Source organism: Phalangium opilio, unplaced genomic scaffold, assembly GCF_054372755.1.
Source record: "Phalangium opilio isolate 3A_F unplaced genomic scaffold, DU_Popi_V2 ptg000105l_1, whole genome shotgun sequence".
Classification (NCBI taxonomy): Eukaryota; Metazoa; Arthropoda; class Arachnida; order Opiliones; family Phalangiidae; genus Phalangium; species Phalangium opilio.
The window spans coordinates 2,948,890-2,972,925 of record NW_028324207.1 but is presented as its reverse complement, the minus strand read 5'-3'; the positions used below and the strand labels follow the sequence as shown (position 1 = coordinate 2,972,925).

At 36.5% G+C, this 24,036-nt stretch overlaps 3 protein-coding genes across 11 annotated transcripts in view; 2 read left to right on the top strand and 1 right to left on the bottom strand.

Annotated features, from left to right (window-relative positions):
• LOC149625257 (ATP-binding cassette sub-family C member 1-like) overlaps nt 1-24,036 on the top strand; it is a 175,447-nt gene that overhangs the window by 25,365 nt on the left and 126,046 nt on the right. The window lies entirely within an intron of this gene.
• Nucleotides 543-10,616, top strand: LOC149625296 (uncharacterized). Of its 6 annotated transcripts, XR_016374583.1 has the most exons (11): nt 2,304-2,442; nt 2,522-2,677; nt 6,239-6,588; nt 6,665-6,750; nt 6,822-6,932; nt 6,992-7,206; nt 7,289-7,357; nt 7,423-7,518; nt 7,583-7,706; nt 7,767-10,418; nt 10,529-10,616. XR_016374583.1 is itself a non-coding variant. In XM_089852093.1 (10 exons), exons 3-10 carry the CDS (start codon nt 1,298-1,300, stop codon nt 6,305-6,307), a joined length of 1,047 nt encoding a protein of 348 aa, XP_089708219.1. In that variant the 5' UTR covers nt 543-1,018; nt 1,093-1,204; nt 1,284-1,297; the 3' UTR covers nt 6,308-6,454. The 6 variants fall into 6 exon arrangements, 5 of the variants coding, with proteins under 5 accessions (XP_089708219.1, XP_089708216.1, XP_089708218.1 ...); XM_089852093.1 differs by lacking the exons at nt 6,665-6,750; nt 6,822-6,932; nt 6,992-7,206; ... (3 more) ...; nt 7,767-10,418; nt 10,529-10,616 and adding exons at nt 543-1,018; nt 1,093-1,204; nt 1,284-1,404; ... (2 more) ...; nt 1,918-1,992; nt 2,047-2,146 and having other exon boundaries at nt 2,224-2,442; nt 6,239-6,454; XM_089852089.1 differs by having other exon boundaries at nt 7,767-10,616.
• LOC149625297 (P2X purinoceptor 7-like) lies at nt 4,045-5,325 on the bottom strand. Of its 3 annotated transcripts, none has more exons than XM_089852096.1 (4): nt 4,864-5,325; nt 4,710-4,795; nt 4,373-4,643; nt 4,045-4,292 (listed from the first exon to the last, which is right to left on the bottom strand). In XM_089852096.1, exons 2-4 carry the CDS (start codon nt 4,741-4,743, stop codon nt 4,247-4,249), a joined length of 351 nt encoding a protein of 116 aa, XP_089708222.1. In that variant the 5' UTR covers nt 4,744-4,795; nt 4,864-5,325; the 3' UTR covers nt 4,045-4,246. The 3 variants fall into 3 exon arrangements, with proteins under 3 accessions (XP_089708222.1, XP_089708221.1, XP_089708220.1); XM_089852095.1 differs by having other exon boundaries at nt 4,045-4,643; nt 4,864-5,040; nt 5,101-5,325; XM_089852094.1 differs by having other exon boundaries at nt 4,045-4,643.

Sequence of the window (24,036 nt, the reverse complement as noted above, 5' to 3'; positions counted from 1 at the left end):
AATTTATGAAATGCTCTAGACACCTTGCTTTTTAACTCCCCAATCACAATATTTTTTTAAGTTATTTAAAAGCAGAAATGGACAAAGCTCTGGCACTCGATAATAACTCCCCATAGATCATAAGCGGTGGTTAGGTGCCGCTTGCTTTTTTTCAAAATCGAAAATAGCCAATGCTTGCAAACGCATATCTGAAAGGCTCATTAACATGGTTTCTAAAAATCAGCTTGTAGCGTGAGCTTTTCGCTAGCGACAGAGCTCGAGAATAGTTGAAATTTTTTATTTACGTTTGAACAGGCTCAAGCGCAAGCTCCAAGAATTTTGATTTACATGCTTTTAAAAATGTAATTGAAGCTATGACTTGAAATTTTTCAGATTTTTGATCAGACTTATTTTTCAATTTTTGTTAAGCCTAATTTTTAAAACTTTAGCTAAGCCTAATTTTTTTGGACTAATTATTTATACATATGCTAGGCCTAACTTTATAATCGTGCTTGGCCTTATTATTCACAAATATATTAAGCCTTATTATTCAAATATGGGTTAAAGGAATACTCTACTCCGTAAAGTACCGATTTTTAACGCTAGATGGCGAGACCTTCAGGGGGCGTGTACGTTTTATTTGAAATATGTACATCAGCCCCCATTGGCCAATTGAGTCACATGGTACAAAGACCTTACATTAGGGACTGAGAAATATAACAGAAACCGTGGCTTGCAGAAGCGCTGGGTTTGGGGGTCCGAATTTTGAAAAATCTCGCGTCTTTCCTCTCTCTCGTACCGGGTTTATTTGAATTTCTCTCCCCATCCGAGGCTCCGAGCGTGGGAAAGTTTTGGTTTAGGAACGATTCTGTTTATGCTTGTTATATTTTTTCTTTCGGTCGGACGCGATATCGGTTAACGGCTTAACGCTAGTTATTTTTTTCGTTCGGTCGCGGCGCGAAATTTGTTGGTGAAACCGTGAAAACTAGAAACACTTGTTGTTCTGTCAATAGAGGATTTACTGCTGCCATTTCAAATAGTAAGTAATTATATTACCATTCATTATATTGTATATTTTAAACGCTTTAGTTATTCCGTTTTTTTTATAAATAGGAATTCATATATATTAAAAATTCGAGAGGGATTATAGAGTTTGATTTTTAAAAATCTAACTGAAATGGCTTCCAAAGTTTGCCATGTTCTATATTGATTTATTGAAAAATTCGTAATATATTAATGAAGAACTAGATGCATGCTCAAAATTATGGTTAGCTATATTTTACTTGAGTTTATTGATTTACCAGAAACTACGCATAGAATGCAATTTTCGAAATTATTATTTCAACGGTGGACAGCCGAGAGAGCTAGGATGGGTATGGGTTCAAATAATGATAAATTTGCTACATTTCTACTTAACCAATTAGGGTAAGATTTACAGTTCTTACTAGCAGGCTACTTAGTTTTTCCTTTTTAAAATGAGCATATTCATGCAGTACTAAAGAGGTTGACCACAAATCAACTCAAACTGAAATTAGTGTCATTGACAAACAAGTGCAAACTGAACAAATAAGCACATTCGAAATGATGACTTCACCGTTTTTTACTGCAGCCAATACTGCAAGATATACACACGCTAAGCCAAAAGGTACATATTTAACATCTAGCTTGTAATTCAACATGTTTTATAACATTGTTATTAAACTACAGACAAATGTGAAACACCATTATATAAAAAATTTGGCTTGGCCATGGAATCACCACTGATAGATACACCTAAGGCAGGTAGTACCTCTACAGAGGATGAGCCTCCTTCAAGGAAAAGGTCTAGGCGTTCTTTGTTTGAAAGTGTAGAAGAACAAAATGATGATGATGAAATGTAAACATCATTAATTTAAAACATTCATAATATTAAATTATTATGAAAAATTATAAACTTAGAGAAGAGGAAATAACTGACAGAGACGCTGACCCAATTGAACAGGAAGCTATAGGAGATCTTATGGAAAATATTGAGTAGGGCATTTCAATTTATTAGTATGAATTTTTTCGATAAAAAACATTTTTCAGTAATGAAGATGAGCATTCAGATCTAAATTTTGAAAATGAATTTACGGAAGATGCTATAATCGAATCGGATTATGAAGATTTAATTATTGAATACACTGAAGTAATTTTCATATTAATTTTAAAATTAACATTTCGCAGCAGCTTTAAAAATGTGTTGTTGGAAATGTATTGTTTTAGACTCCCCCACAGGAGCCTAAATACCAAACTGCGAAGGAGATCGTGAACGAAAATCTCTCCTTTGTGTATACTCCATTTTTAACTTCTCTGGTTCAGAAAGCTTATGGCAAAAAATGTTTAAATTGTCGGGCAAAATTGGATTACAAAATTCACAAGCGAGGAACTGCCCTTATTTACACGTGGAAATGTTGCGAGGGTACTGGCGGAAAACACGCAAAGGTAGTTTGATTATATACATTTTACTTTAGAAAACAAAACATAAGAAAAAATTAGTGATCGAATGTCAAAAATGATATAGGGAAAATGGGAGAGCCAGCCAATGTTTCATGGCCTATACGCGGGAAATTTAACTTTGGCAAGTGGCATTGTTCTTTCTGGAAACCAGTTTACCAAAGTGGCTTTATTTATGCAACATTGCAATGTGCATTTTTTTTGGAAAAGATACCTTTTTCCGGTGAGGTTCCTTTTATATATATATAAATAAGTTTGTTGGGTCATACTAAAAACTGGGAAAAATGAGAAATACGAAGAGTACAAAGTACTTGCGCCCTCTTGCATAAAAGGCTTACCAACTTTTTCAAACCCCTCCCCAATCTGTCACCTCCGTATTTTCGATGCGTTAATTGTTAGTTGCTAGGAGTTTTTAAGATGATTTTGGTATAGTGTAGAAAAATACAAACTAAAATTAAAATACTTTTCAACCAATTTTTGTGCATGAACATTGTTCTACTTTATGTTTATTCATTTATGTTTAAATTTATGGCCGTTGGATGCCAAGATAAACAGAATTCGTTCCTTAGCCTTAAGCATTCTAAAATGTACAAGGGATAGCTGAGATCTAAGAGAAACACAAAACCATTAAAGCCTCCCCTTGGGTGCTGGCGTTCGAAACCCCTATAACAAAGTTTATGGGGCCTTTCCCCTCTCATCATGGTTGCTTGGGAGAGGAAATTTCTTATAATAATAAAAAAAATAGAGAAAACCTGAGTGAGAAGCGGCCCTTGATAGTGCTAACATGATTGCCCGTAATCCATACTTAATACAGTATTCTTTATAATTGTAACAATATGACACAAACACAAAACTTAAGTGAGTAGCCCCACGATGCGCAGCCTTTAACAGCGCTATAACGATTACCCGTAACGCATACCTAACCCTTAATACAAGAACATAAAATCTGAGTGATTAATAACCCCTCGATGCCCTACCCTAATGAGTGACTAGCCCCTCGATCTTCTAATTAATATGCGTACAGAAACGTTTGGTAAATAACCCCTATACATGCCCTACCCTAAACAGTATTAAAATGTTTACCCGTAATCCTTCTTTCAATGAAAAGTAAAATATCTAGGGCCAAAAGTTAGTACTTACTTTCTGTTGCTTTTAAAATTCTTATGATTTGTGGAGAAATACCGGCAACTTCTAATAATAAATACCGCCTTAAGACCATTCTAAAAATAACGTCAGTACATACTTGCTTTTGCTTTTAAAATTCCCCTGATTTCTTTGAATATTGAAACAGGGGAGCGTGAAATTCTTATTGTCGAGGGGTGAGAGTCATTTTGAAGGGAACTTACTATTATAGTTCCCTTCCTTTTAAAATGCACGTTGAGTGCGGTACGATGTGTCTTCTATTAGGAGCCGAGCCCTTGGGCCATCTATTTTTAAAGATTTTGGTCCCTATTTCTATCATAAAAAGTCCCTTTTTCGCCTATTTATTTTTGAGAATTTGATGTAAGTCCTATCTACTAGGCCTAGTATGCTAAACATTACTGGTCAAAATCGTCGGTGCTGAATACACGCGTTAAGACTAAAACACCATTTAATGTGCAGAAAATATACTATTTAATAGATAATATATAGAATAAAATACAATACGTACAACAAAAATACAAAATATGCACAACAAAAACACAAAATATATACAACAAAAACAGAAAATATATACAGTTATAAGATAAATTATGCTGGAAATCTTCCGGGTTGAAAGCCGCGATACACTCCATCCGGACTGGGGAACTCACTACGAATTCGCCCGACACAACAGGCCGGCAAAACCATTCTGTTGCCTAGGCCAAGAAACCCGAAGAGGGTTAGACATAGATTAGCATAAGCCTGAAATCTGAGATTTTCGTTATCTATGTCTAACCCTCTTTCCAGGATTAGTTCGCCTCTAAGGCGCATCGTCAATACCAGGACCAAAGGTTCTAAGCAAAACAAATTAAATCGTGGCCGTAGGGTGGTACAAACTGCGTTTCCACAGCAGACATTCTCGGGCTCGGTGGGCATCCTTTCACAACGCCCGCAAACGCAGTTTCGCAGCGGGTCACCCGGAGGAGAGGGTGGAGGGAATTGACGCTCGCCCAAGTTGGGCGGACTTTGCACCTCAACGTCAACTCGGTGAGAATTTCCGCGTTGAACTTTAATAATTTGAAATTTTTACAATGCTTCGAAATTAAAATTTACACGAAATATGGGCCCATTACCATCTCTAAGGATAGCTTCTGTTTCCGGGACCATTCGGGCTAGTCGCCGCAGCAGTTGATCCTTTGTCTAGCTTGTCAATAACATCCTACAATATTTACGTATATTGCGATTAAAAAATTCTAAACAAGTAAATCAGTAGAAGAAAATACACACATCGATATTCTTAGACGTTTCCGTTTCGGTCGAGAGAACTCTCGGCTCATCTGAGATGCCCATCTCCAAAAATGCCCTCCTCATGGCGGGGTCCCCCTGAAATTTTGGGGCTCTTTTTTGAAAAGGCCGTCTTGGGGCACGGCTACCGCGGGTCCGCCTCCTCTTACTAGTAGTGGGCTATAAAATATATATTTAAAACCATTTCCTGGGGGAGGGGGAGAATTATATTATCTGAACAATATCCTCTTCTTCCGTGCTTGCTTCATTTGGTTCCTCGTTTTGCGACTCGGACTCCTCACTAGCCCTTTCCTCTTCTTGGAAGAGCGGTAGTTCTTGGGCCGGAGGAAGCCGTGGCACGGTTATTTCCGGGGCTGGCGCACTTGACGTGCTAGGTCTAGCCTGGTTTTGGCACACTAGGACCTTTTTTCCCACAACCCCACAGCTGCACCTATCGCTACATTCTACCCCATTAGCCTTACAAGGACAAGAAAGCCGTCCAGTCGCACGGGTGCACACTGAACGGCTGTAATACAGCTTTCAAGGTAAAATGGGGACAAGAAAAACCTATTTTTTCTTTTTTTTTTCGTTTTTTTGTACTTTTTAGCTTATATTTTCAATTAGCTTGAAAAAAAAAGTCATAAAATTCCCATAAATTTCGACTGAAAACACGTGCAAGTCTTTTGGCGCTTAGCACGAACCCATTTGAAATGTTCACTTCCACAAACAAATTCCAATCTATCGTAAAGTTTATCTGCCACCCTTCCAAATAAGTGCCAAAGCCAAAGTCAGCCTATATACATAAAGATAGAATTCTGACTCAGTACAGTGAAATAAAACCCTTGTGTTATCTCTTATCCTTTTTAAGCGCAAATTTGGTTGTAAAACGAGGGAATAGGGATTCAACTATGGTTTAAAAAAAAAGGTTGGCCTGTTCCTCAAAAGTGGGAGCCGACCCGACACACACACTATAATGGGTGCAATTAAGGACCCCTGAACCCCCCATGGACAAAGAGTAGGCCGACTCGGATTTTCGATTGAGAAAAATCGAGAGGCTAATCACTCCTATTTCTTGTCAAAATACTGACTCTAAATTTCCTAGGTTTCATTACTGATTTTAAAATTGGTGCAGGATTCATATAGGAAAATCAATTTTAAATTTTATTCTACCTATTGAGGCACATTTTGCTAATATTGAATTTAGTTTCGTGAAATCAATTCTATAATTTCACCTTGATATTAGATAGGCATTATCTCCTTTCCATTTTACAGTAATATGTTTTTAGAAGTAAACTGTTTCCTATATACGGAACGTTCCGCTACTATACTCTAGACATTTTAAGACTTAGATGTTAAATTAAACATTTTCGATATGCAGCTACCAATTACATTTCATGAAGCCAGCGGTGGATCTTTTCTGGGAAAAAACTCAAAAAGAAACTTTTGAAGAATTGTCAGGTCAAGACCTGATATTGGCTGGCGATGGTAGAATGGATAGCCCTGGGCATTGCGCAATGTTCTGCTCGTACACTTTGGCAGATACAAATAGCAGGAAAATTGTATCTGTTGTTAACAGAGATGTGAGGCATGCCCAGGGTAAAAGCCCAAACATGGAGCTATTAGCCTTCAAAGCTGCCGCCAACGAAGTTGTAGAGTTAGGGTCTCAACACCGTGTTAATGTAGTGGAAGTTGTTACTGACGCCCATTCGGCAATTTCTGGAGAACTAAGTTAGTTTTGGGTGATATTGTGTACAGATACCTTTTAAGAAATTTAGAAACTTAAGAATTTTTATATTTTACTAAGGAAAAGAGGAATCTTGTTTGCCAGGTGTCAAGCATTCCTGGGATACATGGCACGGGGGGAAAATTATTTTGAAAAGAATCAATGATGTGAATCTATAAATCATTTAATCCGTCTTTTTGTGTTTCTTATTAAATAAATTCATTTCAATCCGTTAAAGATTGGGCTAAAATGCAAAGAACACCGAGACCTAAGTCACTGGGCTCCATTACTTAGGAATCATTTCTGGTGGTGCTCTAAAAACTGTGAGGGCAACGTGTATAAAATGAAGGTATTTTGATGTTATGGAAAGTTACGAGGTATGTAAGTTGTAACTTGAAACGTATTTAGTGTTTGTGGTTGACTTGTCTGCACCATGTCGTCAATGAACATGAGTGGCACGTGGAAATTGGCATGTACAATCACTGTGACCATGACCTTTTAACACCAGAGCAGCTCGAAAAACACCCGTGGTTAAAACCAAACACTCCTACGTTTATAAAACTAAGGAATGAAGTTTTGCGAAAATACCTATTGAAGAATATGGTATATTTCACAAATTTTAGGTAAAAACTTGTACTTGAACAAAACGCGTAATTTTATGTTTCAACTGTACCATTCTTTGAAAGATAACATAAACATTTTTAGGCATACCGGGTTTCTCGAAAGTTACCATAGCCTGATTCTTATGTACGCCCCAAAAAGAATCGCTTTTGGGTAGGACTGGCTGAAATAGATTTAGGGTTAAGAATGTTCATTGTTTATTGGTATATTTTTCAAAGATATTGGGGTTACCAAATTAGAGTTAAGCTTGCGGCTATAGACCACAATAAACACTGCGGACGACCAAAGGCACTAACCAAAGATGGAAAACCAAGGTAATATATCATTTCTAATAAATCAAATTATGTACAAATTGTCCGTATATGAAAAACTTCACAGGGATACGCGTGCCTATAGTAAACGCACTAAGGCTTGGTACATAGTCCCAATATATGAAAAGAAAAAGTATACCTATATAAAAGACTTAATGATTTGCATATTTGAGCAACGGGAGAATTTCAAGGTAATATACATTGTACCGATTAGATACTGAAAAATCCTTATTGTTACGTAATTATCTTAGGGTAATTTAAAACAACGTGTTCCTCTGGAAGAGGATCATCCACTTCGGATATCAAAAACCAGGGGAATGACTGAAGGCCCTTCAAAGGAGGAACTGAGGGAAAAACAAATTACCCGTTTTTAATTAGTGTATTTATGCTGTGAATTCGGTGCAGCTAAAAAGCGCGAAAACTTTTAAAATATTGTAAGCTATAGCTGTGGTGATTTCGTGGGGATAATGTTGCGTGTTATTCTTTAGAATATTTCCAAACAACTCAACCTTTTAAAACTTGAAAAATTTATTGAGAATTAACTTCAATTAAGATGAGTAAAATAAAAAAACATTCATCATTAGACTGAAAATGAAATTGCACGCCCTTGTGCCCGAAAAATATTCTCCCACTTCAGTCCAATAATGCTCGCCCGAGAACCCAATAAAAAAGTGAAAGTTCTTGATCGCCCAAGGGCCAAATAAAAAAATGAAATTTCTTGCTCGCTCGAGAGCCCAATAATAAAGTGAAATTTCTTGCTCGTTCGAGAGCCCAATAATAAAGTGAAAGCTCTTCCTCGCCCTAGAGCCCAATAAACAAGTGAAAGTGAAGTCCAAAAAGGAAAGTGATAATAATAAACAAATACTTATAGAAAGTCCGTAACTGTTAGTGTCCCCTGAAATCAAGGGTGTTTTTCAAAAACAAAATTTGCCGTGCTCGTGTACAACTTCACTTTCGTTTTCGCTTTCATTTCATCAAAACAACCCAAACACAAAAAACAAGTATTTGTTATTTCCGCAACAAGTCGATCCAAGGTCTGGGCTCGTAATAGTAGCCACATCTTACCGTTCTTAACAGGCGTACAGAAAATCAGAGTGAATAGCCCCTCGATGTCCTAACAAAAAAATATAACCCTTAATCCTTACTTCAATCAATTTACTTACGTTATAATTGAAATATCCGGGGCGTCAAGCTAGTACTTTCTTTTAAAATATCCCCTCGATGAGTTTACAACATAGACTTATGCCGATGCATACATATCGCATCTTATAAATTTATAACATGGACTTATGCGCAGAAGCGTTTGAAAGAGAAAGAATTCTGTAAAACATCCAAACTTGAGTTCTTTCTTTGTGTAAACTCTGAACTTTTTATTGCATAGAAAGTTGTTCCGATTCTTAGAATAGTCATGGCTTGAAATGTGAGAAATTTTAAAGAGAGAATGAAATTTCTCATTTTGGCATGGCAATATGACCAATTTGTGTGTTCATATAAGACACACAGATATTACTATTTGTTCATTAATATTTTCATGGTGCATCCGCATTGTACTGTTATAGATAAATCATAAGCTTTCCCCCTTCAAAATCACCAATGATTGAAAAATATCACCTTAAAGGCTGACTTCCATCTAAAAGAGTTCTAGCGAACTGAAAACCGAGCATGAAGACTAACAATGGAGCGACCGTGCCGATTTTCGAATCCCCGCTTGGGTAAAAGATGGAAGGGTTCTAGCCCCGGTTCTAGCTAACTGAAAGCCATGCAATGTGGTTTTAGCGAACTGAAGACACAATAGAGAATTTCCTTCAGAGGAAAGCAAAAATTCGAGAGGAAAGGCTTTTTATTGTGTATCTTCAGTTCGCTATAACCACATTGCATGGCTTTCAGTTTGTTAGAACCCTTCCAGCGTTTTCCCCAGCGGGGCTTCAAAAATCGGCACGGTCGCCCCATTGTTAGTCTCGATGCTCGGTTTTCAGTTCGCTAGAACTCTTTTCGATGGAAGTGGGCCTTTAACACAATTTATCCCTTTTCAGTCTACGTGCGTTCATAAATATGTGCATAGTACATTTGCAATGCACTGTTATAGACAAATAATAATCCCGATCCTTTGAAAATCAAAAATCCATCTTTTCACTCTCCCTTTAAAAAGACGAACGTTACTTCAGACCAAGTCAAACTATACCCCCATCGTTAGATGTACATCAAACGATGTGGCTAAAAACGCTGAAAAATAGTTTCTACAATAGCCGTTACCCGGGAATTTACTCTCGCATAATTAGGACTCAAATCAAAATGTTATAAGAAACAACGGGTAAATTTTAGCGTATGTATGTACTGTAGATAGTATATTAGATCTACTTATGACTAATATTTTTATTATTATTTATTGCAAATTTTTTTAACGCATTTCGTGAGTGCACGCCGATGAAGCAGAAAATCGGCGCTTTTCATCCGACAAATACTGACATTTCGAATTAAAAACTTCTTTTTATGAAAATAAAATATAACCTATATTATTCAGGGATAGTGTAGAATTTTTAGAAAGGGTATGTATACCCTTATTTAGAAACTAATTAATTTCTATATATAAGTGTAGATCAGCCTACCCTCCAACCTGTCCGACATGGCCTTGATAAAAAGAGGGAAACTATCGGCATTGTTCTTTTGCCGTTCTAGACAAAAATCGGGAGAAACTGAGGGTATTACCATTCATCACTCTTAGATTCGCCGCAATGAGGGGTTACGTCTAAACAAATTAGCATTATCAAGGGTAGGACTTATACTTGTAATCTTTTAAGTACAGTCATATGTGCAGCCGCTAGCCCCGATTCCGCCTCGGGGCAGAGCGAACAATGTCCATACAGCCAAAGCGGAAGCGAATTCACCACGCAAGGAGGGATTATGTAAGAATGCCAACTTTACCAAATTAATTCATTCCGATATTGTAATCAAGTCTTGCCGATTACACACATTAATTTTGAATAAAACTTATTACTTAAATATTTCATTTCAGACTGTGCACGGATTAAATTGAATGATAAAAACTCAATTTTACGACTGTACATTTGCAATTTGAACTAATAAATTATAAATTTTTTTGCTCCATGTTCAATCTCATTTGTAGGAATTGTGTAATTTGATGTGAAAAAAGGATTTGTTAAGTGCATGTCCTTATTTGCCTCTTTGATAAATTTTTTTAACATTTTGGCAAGTAAAACATAATTTTATAATGAAACATTTTTATAGAATAGAGTAATGGCAGTACCCCCTTTTAGCATGGGATGCCATTATTCTATTTATAAAGCGACCAAAAAATATTTTAGTTGTATAGGGGCATTACGAAAAGAGAGAGACGGGTTGTCTGGGCTCCTGGAGCCCCGTTACATCGGATCGTCTTTAGGCAAACACTCATCTCTTCCTCATTTTATAAACAGAAACATCAAGAGCCTATAGTTTTAAACTATAGGCTCTTGGAAACATGTATAGCATATCGCGTCACCAAAGATCTGCTAGAGCTTTCTCCCTGGCTAGAGCCTGGGCTTCGGCTAGAGAGAAAAAGGGCGCTGTAGGAGGGGGAAGACAGTTGTATTTTTCCCTCTTCGAATCCCCCTAAAAAAACTGACTCGCAAGAGGGGAACAACTGTTTTTGCCTAGCCGTGGGAAACGGGTGGGAGAAAGGGCAGAACTGAAAAACCGTTAGAGGAAAAATTGAATTGCAGGCTTTCGCACCTAGGCGGCAGCACATTTTCTCTCCTTTTTCCGGGCGCAGTGAAGTTAGTCTCAAGGGGCTCGAACGTGGCAGAGTATTGCTTTAAGCCTATATAGCAGTCATTGTTGTCACGCTATCAAAGACGTAACTTTTGTGAGAGAAAAAAGATTTCCTGGTTTTGTGTGTACTTTAAGATTTAAAATAGAAATTCGCGTATTGTAAAATATAGTGGTTCATCCTTTGTGCACAATAGAAAACATAGATATATATTTTAGTTGTTATTCTTTAAAACAGTTGCTGTTACTAGTATTATATTAAAAAGTAGACACCATCAAAATTTAAACCAATTTTAAAAACCCGCCAACCATACTCGGGACTATTGAATTCAGAATATTCTGCACCCAATATAATTTGTCTCGATATTAGCAGTAATTCAGTTATTCGTTTAAAAGAATAAATAACCCTATATTGCACGTTTCTTAATTTAATTTCGTAATTTAAGAGCGGCATGTTCAAAGTCAGGCGAATGTCACTGAAAGGTGTTGTTTAGTTATTTAGTTAGTGGGATGCACGGGAAAAGGCAGCGCATTGATAGTTCAAAAATCGGGGCACGAGGACGGTTTTGAAGTTCAGTATGAAGCTCACGTTCTGAAAGTAGTTGTGAAACGTATGTAGTAAGAGTTTGTTCCTGGCTTCCACCAGTCATACGCCAGAACCAGTTTTCGTGTACATTTACATATATATGTATACATGTACTTATGGCAGACGATTCGATACGAGGGGCTTGCTTTCCAAATTACATAGACATCGTGAACACCTTCAATTGACCAGTATGTTCATAGACTTAGTTTTTTGGAAAACGAAATTCTGAAATTAGTTACTGCCAGGGTTTATTTCGGATTGTGTTGATTTTCTACGAATTACGGAAAGAGGAAAATGTATGCTAAATTAGAAATGGCAGTGGCACATTATAGTGTCTCTGGTCACTGCATTTCGCTTGTACTGATATGGGCAGTAATTTCTCAAGTTTATGTGCCACTCTTCGCAACTTTATAGTGCATGCGAGCTACTTAGATCGTTATTGGATGCCCTACAATCTTAGCACATTGGAAACCACACGGAGTAATGCAAAATGAAATTGTATGATTATAAAAAATATTTTAAAGGTGAAAATTTTTTCAAAACGGAATCTTGACCAATATAGCACATGTCCATGTATTATCCAAGTCAAACTAGGGGGACATCTGCGTTCAGAAGAAAAATCATAGACGCAATAGAGCTATCTCAGTTGTGACGTCACGGTAAAACGTCACGGGCTTAGCTTTGGCAGTCGGCGGCCATGTTTGGTACCGCTTTGGTTCTATGGGCAAATAGCATGGGTGACGTCACACTAAGGCTTCTGAAATAGCTCTAATACCATGCACGGGAAACATCAGTCAAAACACTCAATGAGAGAAAAACTGTAGAAGGGAGAAAAATTTGGACTGGTCCCATTTTGGGATTTAGAGGGATGAAAGAACGTTTTAACAGGGAGTGTTGCTCTAATGTTAAAGAAACAGTAAGGGAAAAAGGGTGGGTGGCAATTTTTATCTATTTCGCTCGTTTCTAGCTAACGAGCACGCGCGAGTGGCGTCGGTTACTACACTGCCTTTTGTAGGCACATAGTTTGATGTACAGTACATCAAATGATGGGGGTATAGTTTGGTTTGGTCTGAAGGTGCTGGAAATGAAGTAGTATCGTTCGTCTTTTAAAAGGGAGAGCGGAAGAGGGATTGGCCAATGGTGATTCTCAAAGGGACAGAATTATGATTTGTTTATAACAGTACATTTCGAATGTACGATGCACATATTAATGAACGCACTTAGAGTGAAAAGGGATAAAATTTGATAAGGTGATATTTTTCATTCATTGTCGATTTTAATGATTTATTTATAACAGTACAATGCGGATGCATTGTGAAAATATTAATTAACAAACAGTAATATCTGTATGTCTATTATAAACACACAAATTTATCATATTGCCTTACCTAAAACGAAAAATTTCACTCTCTCTTTAAAATTTCTCATACTTTAAGCCATGGCTTTTCTTAGAATCCGAACTTTCTATACAATAAAAAGTTCGGGGTTTACACAAAGAATGAATTCAAGTTTGGTGCTTACCGAATTCTTCAGGCCCGTCGTCAGGGGGAGGGCCGGGTGGGCCCGGCCCTACCTACAATGTGTTTGGACCTACCTGAAATATTTCCAAAATTCTTGGAAACTGCTCGTGGCCCTACCAATAGTTGCATTGGCCCAACGCCACTACACCTAACCCCACCAGACTACGTTCATGACATTATGATAAGCCTATAAATCCCATATATAATTAAAAAGAAATTTAAAACATTATTGCCATGGCATAAAAAAACGTTTTCGCCAAGCTTTGGCAAATTGGCACACTCTTCGTAGACGGTAGAGCGGATGATTCCAGTGTTGCCAATGTTTGAAAGTGGATTTTCCCATTTCCATTTGAAAAATTTCCCACATTTCCCACACCTCCTTATTAGCTCCGCCCCCAGCTAAAATATGGAAGAAAAGTTACAGTCATAATTATCTGGACTATGTTTTCCTAGTAATTTTTATATGGAATATCACTCCGCATGGCTTTGACAATATGTACAAGTGCGCCAAAACGCTATAAACTTTAAAATTCTCAAAATATGCTACCCTTTTTCCAGTGTCAAATTTACGATCACCAAATTTTTTTCAAAATGTCACTTGCAATTACTTAACCGAGCAAAATTTTCGAAAATGCACTAATTTTAACTGCATAGTCTGCTCTATTAACACTTAAACAGGGAAAGACCCACATTTGACCGATTTCGGAAAAAAAAAATTACCATTTTCCCACAGAGGCTAAAACCTTACCAAAATTTCCCACACATTGGCAACACTAGATGATTCTGAACTCTCGAGAGGTCTAGAGCTTCGTGAAATTAGGCTGGCTTACAAATAAGTTTTTTTCCTATACTCCGGAATTGGGACCCCTGCCTGGTGTGGTTGTTGCATTCGTGGCAAACTAATTATTAGGGCCAATATTTTTGAAAAGGTGAAAGCTGGTTATTTGGAAAACGTGGCAGTTATTTATTCATATATTTTGGAAAAGGTAAATTCATTGAAACTTTGTACTTATCACAGCAACATGCACATTTTTTAGGAAAAGAACCATTATTTTTAAAACTGTGAGCGATAACTTGCATCGTCGTATTGACGGTCATGGTAAAAGCTGACGGCTTTGAATTTTCAAATGATAGTCGGAGATACACGCTCTAAGAAATATATCTTTGAACTGGCTTCTAAAGTCCGAGCAGCCAGCGTCCCGGTGTCGCGTGATCCAGGAGGTTATGTATAGAGTGACTAGTCTTTTAGTGTTAATCGGTTAGTCGCACTAGTACTTAATTTTTAAACCGCGTATTAGAGATTATGTTTAACCAGATCAAACAATCAATGAACAGGTTTCATATTTAATTTTGGTAATTTATTTTCTTCTTTTACATGTTATTGTTATGACTAGCGTAATTTTAATTTATAGTTGTTAAAACTTTCTATTAATTTGTTTTGAGTCCTCGTTGACATTGTCTCTTCCCTCGCTAAATTTTTAATAAATAGTACAAAGTTTTCAAATTTCTTGTATAGGCACGATTTTAATACTAATCCACCCTATTCCCCATGAGTATACCAAGGCTTTAAGCACGATTTTAATTGAACACTCTGGTGCAAAATGATGCGTCGTGTTCTTCACAGTAGGAACTTTTAAGTTATTTTCTAATATGAATCATCTTGAACTAGACTTTTCAATTAAAAATCTTGCATTAAAACCTGGCACACGCATTGATAATAAGGCGCAGTCGTCTGAAAATGTGCCCTATCGTGGCCCTACCTAAAATTTGACCCTGGCGACGGCCCTGGAATTCTTTCTCTTTCAAACGCTTCGGGGCAGATGCCATGTGTATGCATCAGCATAAGTCTATGTTGTAAACTCATCGAGGGGATAAACCTATCAAATTTATAAGATGCGATAAGTATGCGTCGGCATAAGTTTATGTTGTAAAGTTAATTGAGCGTTATGTGTGATCATTTTAGTATTGCTGTAACACATCGAGGGGATAATCACTACAACTAAACTTTCTGTTTCAATTGGTTCTGGTCACACTATTATAGTTGTAAGAGAAGTAAATTAATTGAAGTAATCACTTCAAAACAGTTAAAGGTAGCGCTTCGAGGGGCTAATCAAATTTTCTGTACCCCTGTTAAGTGCGGTACGATGTGGTAACATGGGACTGCTTTAAAATTAGAAGTTTTAGAGAACAATTCAGGCTTACAAAAATGACGTTTCCTACCCGTTACCGTTACCTTAAATATTGAAGAAAGACTTTGAGTATTTACACGAAAGAGAATAAACACAAAAATATGGTAGGGAAAAGCTGCGTTTATAGAGGTTGTCAAAATGACTGACGCGATGTAATGTAAGGATCGGGAGTTTATGGAAGGTCTATAATTGATACATTTACCTACAAAACGATGCATTTTAAATTGCGAAACCCCACCAACCCTATGGCAAGAAAACATAAACAGCTAAGCCTTTTTGGCTATCGATACATCTTTAAAATAACCTAGCATCAACATCACCTCAGACTACCAGAGAGAAAATTTAGAGTTATCTCAGGTTTTGGGACTGCTGCAATGCAACAATTGTCACCCTCTCGATACTCGAAAGGGAGGTGATGTGCGCCAAACTCCCAACAGTAAACGGTCCCGCCACGTTGGTCCTACCATATAAAGGAAACGCACTAAAAATACAGGTAACGACATCTGTAACTACTAAAATACGGTGCAGCAATTTATGTTAAAGTAAAAATTTATTTAACCAATTTTAAAAAGTAGACAAATTGAGTACGTTTTTTGACAATCATAGACAAATTAACAAACGATTTTAATAAATGCTTTCCACCAGGGGGTGCACATAGACTCGGGAATAGAAAACTATTTAAATCCACGCATCCACATATATTTGCCAACGTTTTAAAAAGTTGTGCAAGTGTGTGGAAATTATTGGAAACCTATTTTAGACTAATTCATATTAATAATAATGCGAAATCTCCCCCTAATAATGCTTGTCCATTTACCCATAGTTCAGCGCCTTATGGCACAATAAAGAACAAAAAAGTTGTCTTTCTAATTTACATCAGAACGAGATCGTTGTGAAATGACATAGGCTATACCGACAGAATGCCGACCGAAACAGGGCAATCGTGAAACCTAGCCGGTGTTGCCAACTATATAAAGAACGTTATATCGTACTAGTTAGACAGCCGTATATGCCGACAAGATGCCAACTACATATTAACAATGTATTCGGCACTGCCGACCCTTTAGCAGACATATTTAGGTTCGATTGGAAGGTCTCCTATGCCAACTTAATGCCAACTCTAAAATGAACTCATACCTAAAATGTACGGTTTTGCCGTAATCATGCCACGGTATGTAACGTTATTTACTATATAGTCGGCTTCCCCACCCATCTGTAAGATTAAGATTTCAAGTTGGCACAGGGTTGGCAAATACAAATAGACCCCTTCCCGACCGACAGACCTGTTGCCGACCAATTATCCGATGCCTCGTGCTACAGGGGTAGTAGGAGAATGTTTTGGAAAAGGTTGCAGCTAGTTAATAGGAGAATATTTTGGAATAGGTGGCAGCTAATTAATAGGAAAATCTTTTGGAAAAGGTGGCAGCTAATTAAAAGGAGAATATCTTGGAAAATGTGGCAGCTAATTATTAGGAGAATGTTTTGGAAAAGGTTGCAGCTAATTAATAGGAGAATTTTTTGGAAAAGGTGGCAGCTAATTATTAGGAAAATCTTTTGGAAAAGGTGGCAGCTAATTAATAGGAGAATGCTTTGGAAAAGGTGGTAGCTATTTAAAGGGAGAATATTTTGGAAAAGGTGGTAGCTAATTAAAAGGAGCATATTTTGGAAAAGGTTACAACGAATTATTGGAACCAAACCAAACCAAACCTAAAATAACCTAACCTAACCAAACCTGACCTGACCTAACCTAACCAAACCTAACCGTTAAATATAATTTGGAGGGATTTTGTCGATTAAATATGATTTTGGGGAGATTTTGTCCATCGTAGGAATTTTGGGGGGATTTTGTCCATCTAGTAGGAGTTTTGGGGGATTTTGTCCGTTACTTATGATTTGGGGGGATTTTGTCCGTTACTTATGATTTGGGGTGATTTTGTCCGGGGGGATTTAGTCTGGGGGGATTTTGGGTCACACCCATGCTATCTGACAAAAACTGAATTTTAACTGGAACGTCGTGAAGACTACCTATAATTTGGAACTTATCATGACGTGAAACCGTGAGGGAAGAAAAATTTCCTATAAAATCGTGTTGGTAGTGTAAATCCAGATCTGAAATAAAGAGCTATATTACAGCACTAAACTATTAGTTAGGCAAATTAACCTGTTCCTCACCTAATCTATTTTACAATATCTTTTTCACTTGTTATAAAGCTTCACTGTCACAAATACTGTATCCACCCGTAAAAGGTTTTTTTAAGGTGCAATCAGGCAGCAACTCCGATGAAGGTCGCTTTCCAAGTTTCATACCATTGTAAGTCCTGCAATTTTGTTGCAAAGCCTCAACAGTGCCCATTGTCATTATAGTAACACCAGGGCTAATACTCTGGCTTATTGCCGCGCTTATTTCCGCGTTTAATGCTGTGGTCGAGAGTAACACTGGGGAGTCACTGTTAATATAAACGGTTGAACTACTAGGGGGACTAATATTGTCACAATTGTCCATTGATTTATTAATAAGGCCGAAGGTTAATTCATTTCTATCAAAGATTACACTTGACTTAGTACTACCGGTACCAAGACCCAAACCAAATTCATCTGTTGTTGTACTTTGATTTTTCACTTTCGGATTGGTTTGTGTAGATTTCACTTTCCCTTTGATCGCCGTCTGACATTTTTTATCTGTAGTTTCTTTATACGTCAAATCACACTGAGTACACGGGTTCATTTTGTTATAATCAAATTAATCGTCCAGCTCTAAGTTGAAACTACTAACTCTACGCAGTTAACCCTAACCAGGCCATACACCAAGATAAGCAGATGACACGAATTAAACACGCCGCAAAGTGGCGTCCGCTCTTTAAAAGGTCTACTATTTTCGCCATGTCAACGATTGGTTAAATTCAAATTTTATGGGAGGTAGGAGAATTCACTATGGTTATTCTGAAGCATAGGACGACTTGTATAGCTCAAAGCTACGGCTACCCACTTCCCCCTATTTTCTTCTGATTTTACTGAACTCATTGCCGATTTGGTTTGCGATGTTGTCCAAGTAAGGGAGTATAATGTATTCAGCGGTTTTAAATTGGTTTTTGAAAGTGGTGTTTTTTCTATTAAGTTCCTTTGGGTTATTCGGTCGATGCCTCTATTTAATATAGAATTGTCTAAACCCCGATATTTTGCTATTTCTTTGATAAAACTAATTTTTTGGTTAAAATTTGCTTGGTTGGAGCAATTTTTTGTTGCCCGGTCAATAAAAAAATAGGAGGTTAGTTTTTGGCTAAGGGGGTGCATGTGGTGGAATGGCTACTGAATAAGGTTTTCTGTATACTTGGGTGCTCAACACGTTGTTCAGTTGATTAGAATGTCTAAAAATGGCATTGATCTATTTTTTTTTCTATTTCTAATGTGAATTGTATGGCTTGGTCTATTGAGTTGATATATTCTAAAAATGTTTGTAAGTTATTCTGGCCATGCCGCCACAGTGCTAGTACATCATCTACATATCTCCACCAAAAATCAACTTTAAATGGGGAATTTAACAGAGCAATTCTTTCTAATTGGTCCATATATATATCACACAGTAATGGGCTCAAGGATGATCCCATATCTAAGCCCTCTATTTGAATGTATACCTTGCCATTTGCTTTAAAAATGGGTTTTTAACACATAATTCTACTAATATGATAATTTCAGTTATTTCTAAATGGTTTAGCTTTGTGTTGACCAGCCGCTGTCGTAATGTTTCTAAGGCGTTTTTAACCGGGACGCTTGTGAAGAGCGAAACTACGTCGAAGGACACGAGTAAATCGTCTTTATTTATTTTTTTGAGTTCTTGAATTAACTCTCTAGAGTTGTTGAGCGAATGTTCGTGCTTATGTGCTAGGAAACCGAGTTTTTTAAAAATTAATTTTGCGATGGGTTGGGCTGAAGAGTTAATATTTTCGACAATCGGTCTAAACTTTAATGTTGGTTTGTGGATTTTTGGCAAAATGTACATTCTAGGGGCTGCATAATGGGTGGCGATAAGTTGTCTCCTTTATATCGGTGTTAATGTAATCTTTAATCGTATTTTTTACTTTGGCGTGGAAAGAATTGGTTGGGTCCCTTTTTATTTCTTTATATGTTTTTGTGTCACTGAGTAGTTCGTTTAAGCCTGGTGTGTATTCTTCTTTGTCTAATAGGACAATGCATCCGCCTTTATCTGCGCGTGTTATAATTAGGTCACGGTTGTTCTTCAGTTCTTTAAGGGCTGAGAATTGTTCTCTTGGAAGGTTGAGTTTAGGTTTGTTATTAGTTTTTATTATTTTAATGCACTTTGTGCTAAGCAGGGTTTATCTGTATTATTAAGTTTATTAAGTCCGGTTTCAATTTCCGTAATGAGGTGTTCTTTATTTAATGTTTTATGGGCTATAGCGAAATTTAACTCTAGTTCTAAGATTACATTTTGGTTTTTTGTTAACACATGGGACGATTTGTTAATTATTTTGTATGTAAATACGAACACATAATAACTCCGATGTTGAAGGTGAAAATTGAACGCATCGCCAAGCCTTGTCATACACATGGCTCGGGGTTTTTATCGACATGTTGACTTTTGGCAACTAGGTCGGTGAGGAAATAGACAATGCGGTTAATCATCTTATCAGTTCAAATCAAGACGTCATCAGTTCGAATCCTTGCAGAGTCCCTTAATAATTTGATAAGTGTAAAGTGTAACGGAGTGAAATTTGAAAATTTCAATCGCGAACAATGGATGAAACGATTTTTCTTAGTTGAAAAATTCAATTTGACTGCCAAATGATGGTGTATTTAAAAATATTGGAACACAGGCGGGTCAAATTTGCTGATGTTACATACTTTGGTTTAGAATGCAAATACGAGCCTATAATTCAACCAATACTGAAACTTAAAGAAGAATTGATACACCACTATCGTTGGGTCACATGAACTCAAAACAATATGGAAAATTTTAAAATGCTTGTTACAAATGAATAAGTTTCAATAAAAAGTGACGTGAAATGATTAACAATGCAAATCCAAGTTACGCATTTCGCATAAAATACACTTGAATGAGAAAAATTAGAATGAAAGTCGTGCTATTCTACTTAAATGCAGTTGAAAACGATGTAAAATGAATAAATATGTGAGACATATTGATGTTAAGCAGCTAAATGTAGCTTAAAGTTTAATTAATTAACTAAACCCCAATCAAACGTTCCGTCAAAAGACTAAAAAGTCGTTTAAAGTGCTGTTAAAAGACTAATTTTGAATTTAAAGTGATGAGAAAGGGCAAAACATGTAATTAAAAGTTTCTTATGGGCCGTTTATTTACCATCCGGGTTTCTCTATTCCCGTTCACCGACCTCGTTATTTATATTTCCTATCCTTGAAATAGGCCTATCAATAAAGAGAAATTGGTTTAAGTTGAAATGATTTCTAAAGTTTATATTTAGAAGTATTTAATTCGGATATTAAGTTGAAATAACTCCAAAAATTTGGAATATGCCTATATATTCAGTTAAATAGTATTAAATTTGAATATAAATAACTCCTAAAATTGGAAATATTTTGAAATTGGCATAGGCCGTTTACTAACCATGAGAGTGTCTCTATCCCCCTTCACCGGACACGTTATTTACATTTCACTATCCTTGAAATTACGAAATATGTCTATATTTTCAATAAAGAGAAATTGGTGAATATTTAGTTGAAATAATTTCTAAAGTTTAAAATATAATTAAAAGTATTAAGTTGAAGAATATTGGCTTGAATTTCATGAATATGACGGCGGCACCGTTTTCTTAAATAGTTCCGCAACACCTGCTTCAAATTCCGTATCATTAACGTAGGTCGAAACAGAGGTGTTGGAATACACTGTTAGGCTTAAAATATATTATTGGAATACACTATGTTAAGCTTAACATTATTACTTACGTTGTTCGACTTAAATATATCTGACATTGTTAATATATAACTATTATAAAACAGATAATGAAAATAAATGATGAAAAAGTGGTCGGAAGTGTTGTTATACTACTAAAATACGGATCAAGCTGGCGTGAAATGAAATCATTCGATTGAAAGCGAACTAATATGACTAAGACAGTAGATCAGTGTTGTTAAATTACTAAAATGTGTATTAAATCGCATTCAAAGAAACTAAAAGCAGTTAGACGTTCATGAAATGACTAAAGTAAAATTGTAAGTATTGGCAAAACACCAAAACTAGGTTTAAGTTAGTAGTAGTATAGGACCCCACTTCGTACCACGGTAGAGGTATAAATTAGGAGCGTGGGAGGTATAAATTAGGAGCGTGGGAGGTATAAATTAGGAGCGTGGGAGGTATAAATTAGGAGCGTGGGAACTAAAATTAGCATATTTCAATGGTTTGAACTGTTCGCCGCCGCCGGCGCGGTGAATCTTCGCGAGTTCCCCGCGCGCGAGTTCCTTCCCCCCTGAGCCTCACCCCCGTGGGGTTCCCCGCGTGCGCCGCGAGTTCCTCCCCTCATTTTAACTCCGCGCGCGGCGCTTGTTTCGTACTATTCAATTCCAGGAAAAATTATTTTGCTAAAATCTTACTATTTACTGAGATTTTATACTGAGACTATCCCTTTCGTATTTTATACTGAGACTATCCCTTTCGTATTTTATACTGAGACTATCCCTTTAGTTTTTTATCCTGAGACTGTCCTTTTAAAGAATTAAGAGCTGTTTTCCCTCGGTATCATCAAACCTTAACCTTTCTGTTTTCATACCTTACGTGTGACTAATCAGTAATAGGGATTATTTATTCAACAACACGAACTGGCTATAATACGTTTTATTCAATGCCTTCAAATATATATCAGTTTAGTTTTTAAATCATTTACATCGTTTACAATGTAGTTGTAAAGAAATGGTTCATCAATAGGTAGATTAGTACCAAAATCTTTGCGAAACTTTTCAATGACATTATCGTAGTTAATTACTTTTAAAGCTTTCACTAGGTTTTTTTCGACCCTTTCGTTCCAGTCAGTTTATTCGGACTCGCACATAATATCGTGGGCTATTTTGTTTTGGCAAGAGGTATTGTCGCAGCATTGGGTCATCTCCAATAAGATTTCCGTTACGTTTTTCAGAATCGCTTCTCTCATAGTTTCAACGGCTCTTGTTTTTTCGTGTAGCTCTAAGTCTATGAGGGCTTTAATTTTCTTCAAATAATCCCAACTAGATTGGTTAAAGGAAATGCCCCCGCTTGTAGCGTACAAAATGTTGTATTTTTCTCGACATCCTCTCGTGTATTTTCTAATGTCAAATATATGACCTTTCCGGTTTACGAAGCATTCTAGCTTTAAATTGGTAGTAGTTGGATGTAGCCAGACGGAAAACCTCGGCGAATTTCCTTTGAAGAAAGCGTCGATTTCGTTGGAAAACTCCCAAATATTAGACCAAACGTGTTTCTTTAATGATCCCTTACAAAAATGATCTTAAGAATTCCAAAGGCCATTCTTTGGAACCCTATGGAGTCCTTGGGATCATTTTCTAAAGGAACAATTCCCAAAGACTTTCTTTGGAATTTCCTAAAGAAGTCTTGAGACAAATGTCCAAAGAATGTCTTGAGATTATTTTCCAAAGAAATTCTTTAGGAATTCTAGAGATAAATTTCCAAAGAAGGTATAAGGTTTATTTTCCAAGGAAACTCTTTAGAAATTCTAGAGATTAATTTCCAAAGAAGGTATAACGAATATTTTCCGAAGAAATTCTTTAGGAATTCTAGAGTTAAATTTCCAAAGAATGTATAAGGTTTATTTTCCAAAGAAACTCTTTAGGAATTCTAGAGATTAATTTCCAAAGAAGGACAACGAATATTTTCCAAAGAAATTCTTCAGGAATCCTAGAGGTAAATTTCTAAAGAATGTATAAGGTTTATTTTCCAAAGAAACTCTTTAGGAATTCTAGAAATTAATTTCCAAAGAAGGTATAACGAATATTTTCAAAAGAAATTCTTTAGAAATTCTAGAAATTAATTTCCAAAGAAGGTATAACGAATATTTTCAAAAGAAATTCTTTAGGAATTCTAGAAATTAATTTCCAAAGAAGGTATTACGAATATTTTCCAAAGAAATTCTTTAGGAATTCTAGAGGTAAATTTCCAAACCCTTAAAAAAATCTTCTTAAGAGTTCCAAAGGAATTTCTTTGGAAGCCTACGGAGCCCTTGGGATCATTTTCTAATGAAACGATTTCCAAAGACTTCCTTGGAATTTCCTAAAGAATTCTTGAGATCAATTTCCAAAGAACGTCTATGGAATATTTTTCAACGAAATTCTTAAGGAATTCTTGAGATAAATTTCCAAAGAAAGTCTAGGGTTAATTTCCCAAAGAAATTCGATGGGAATTATTGAGATAAATTTCCAAAGAACGTTTATGGAATATTTTCCAACGAAATTCTTAAGGAAATCTTGAGATAAATTTCCAAAGAAG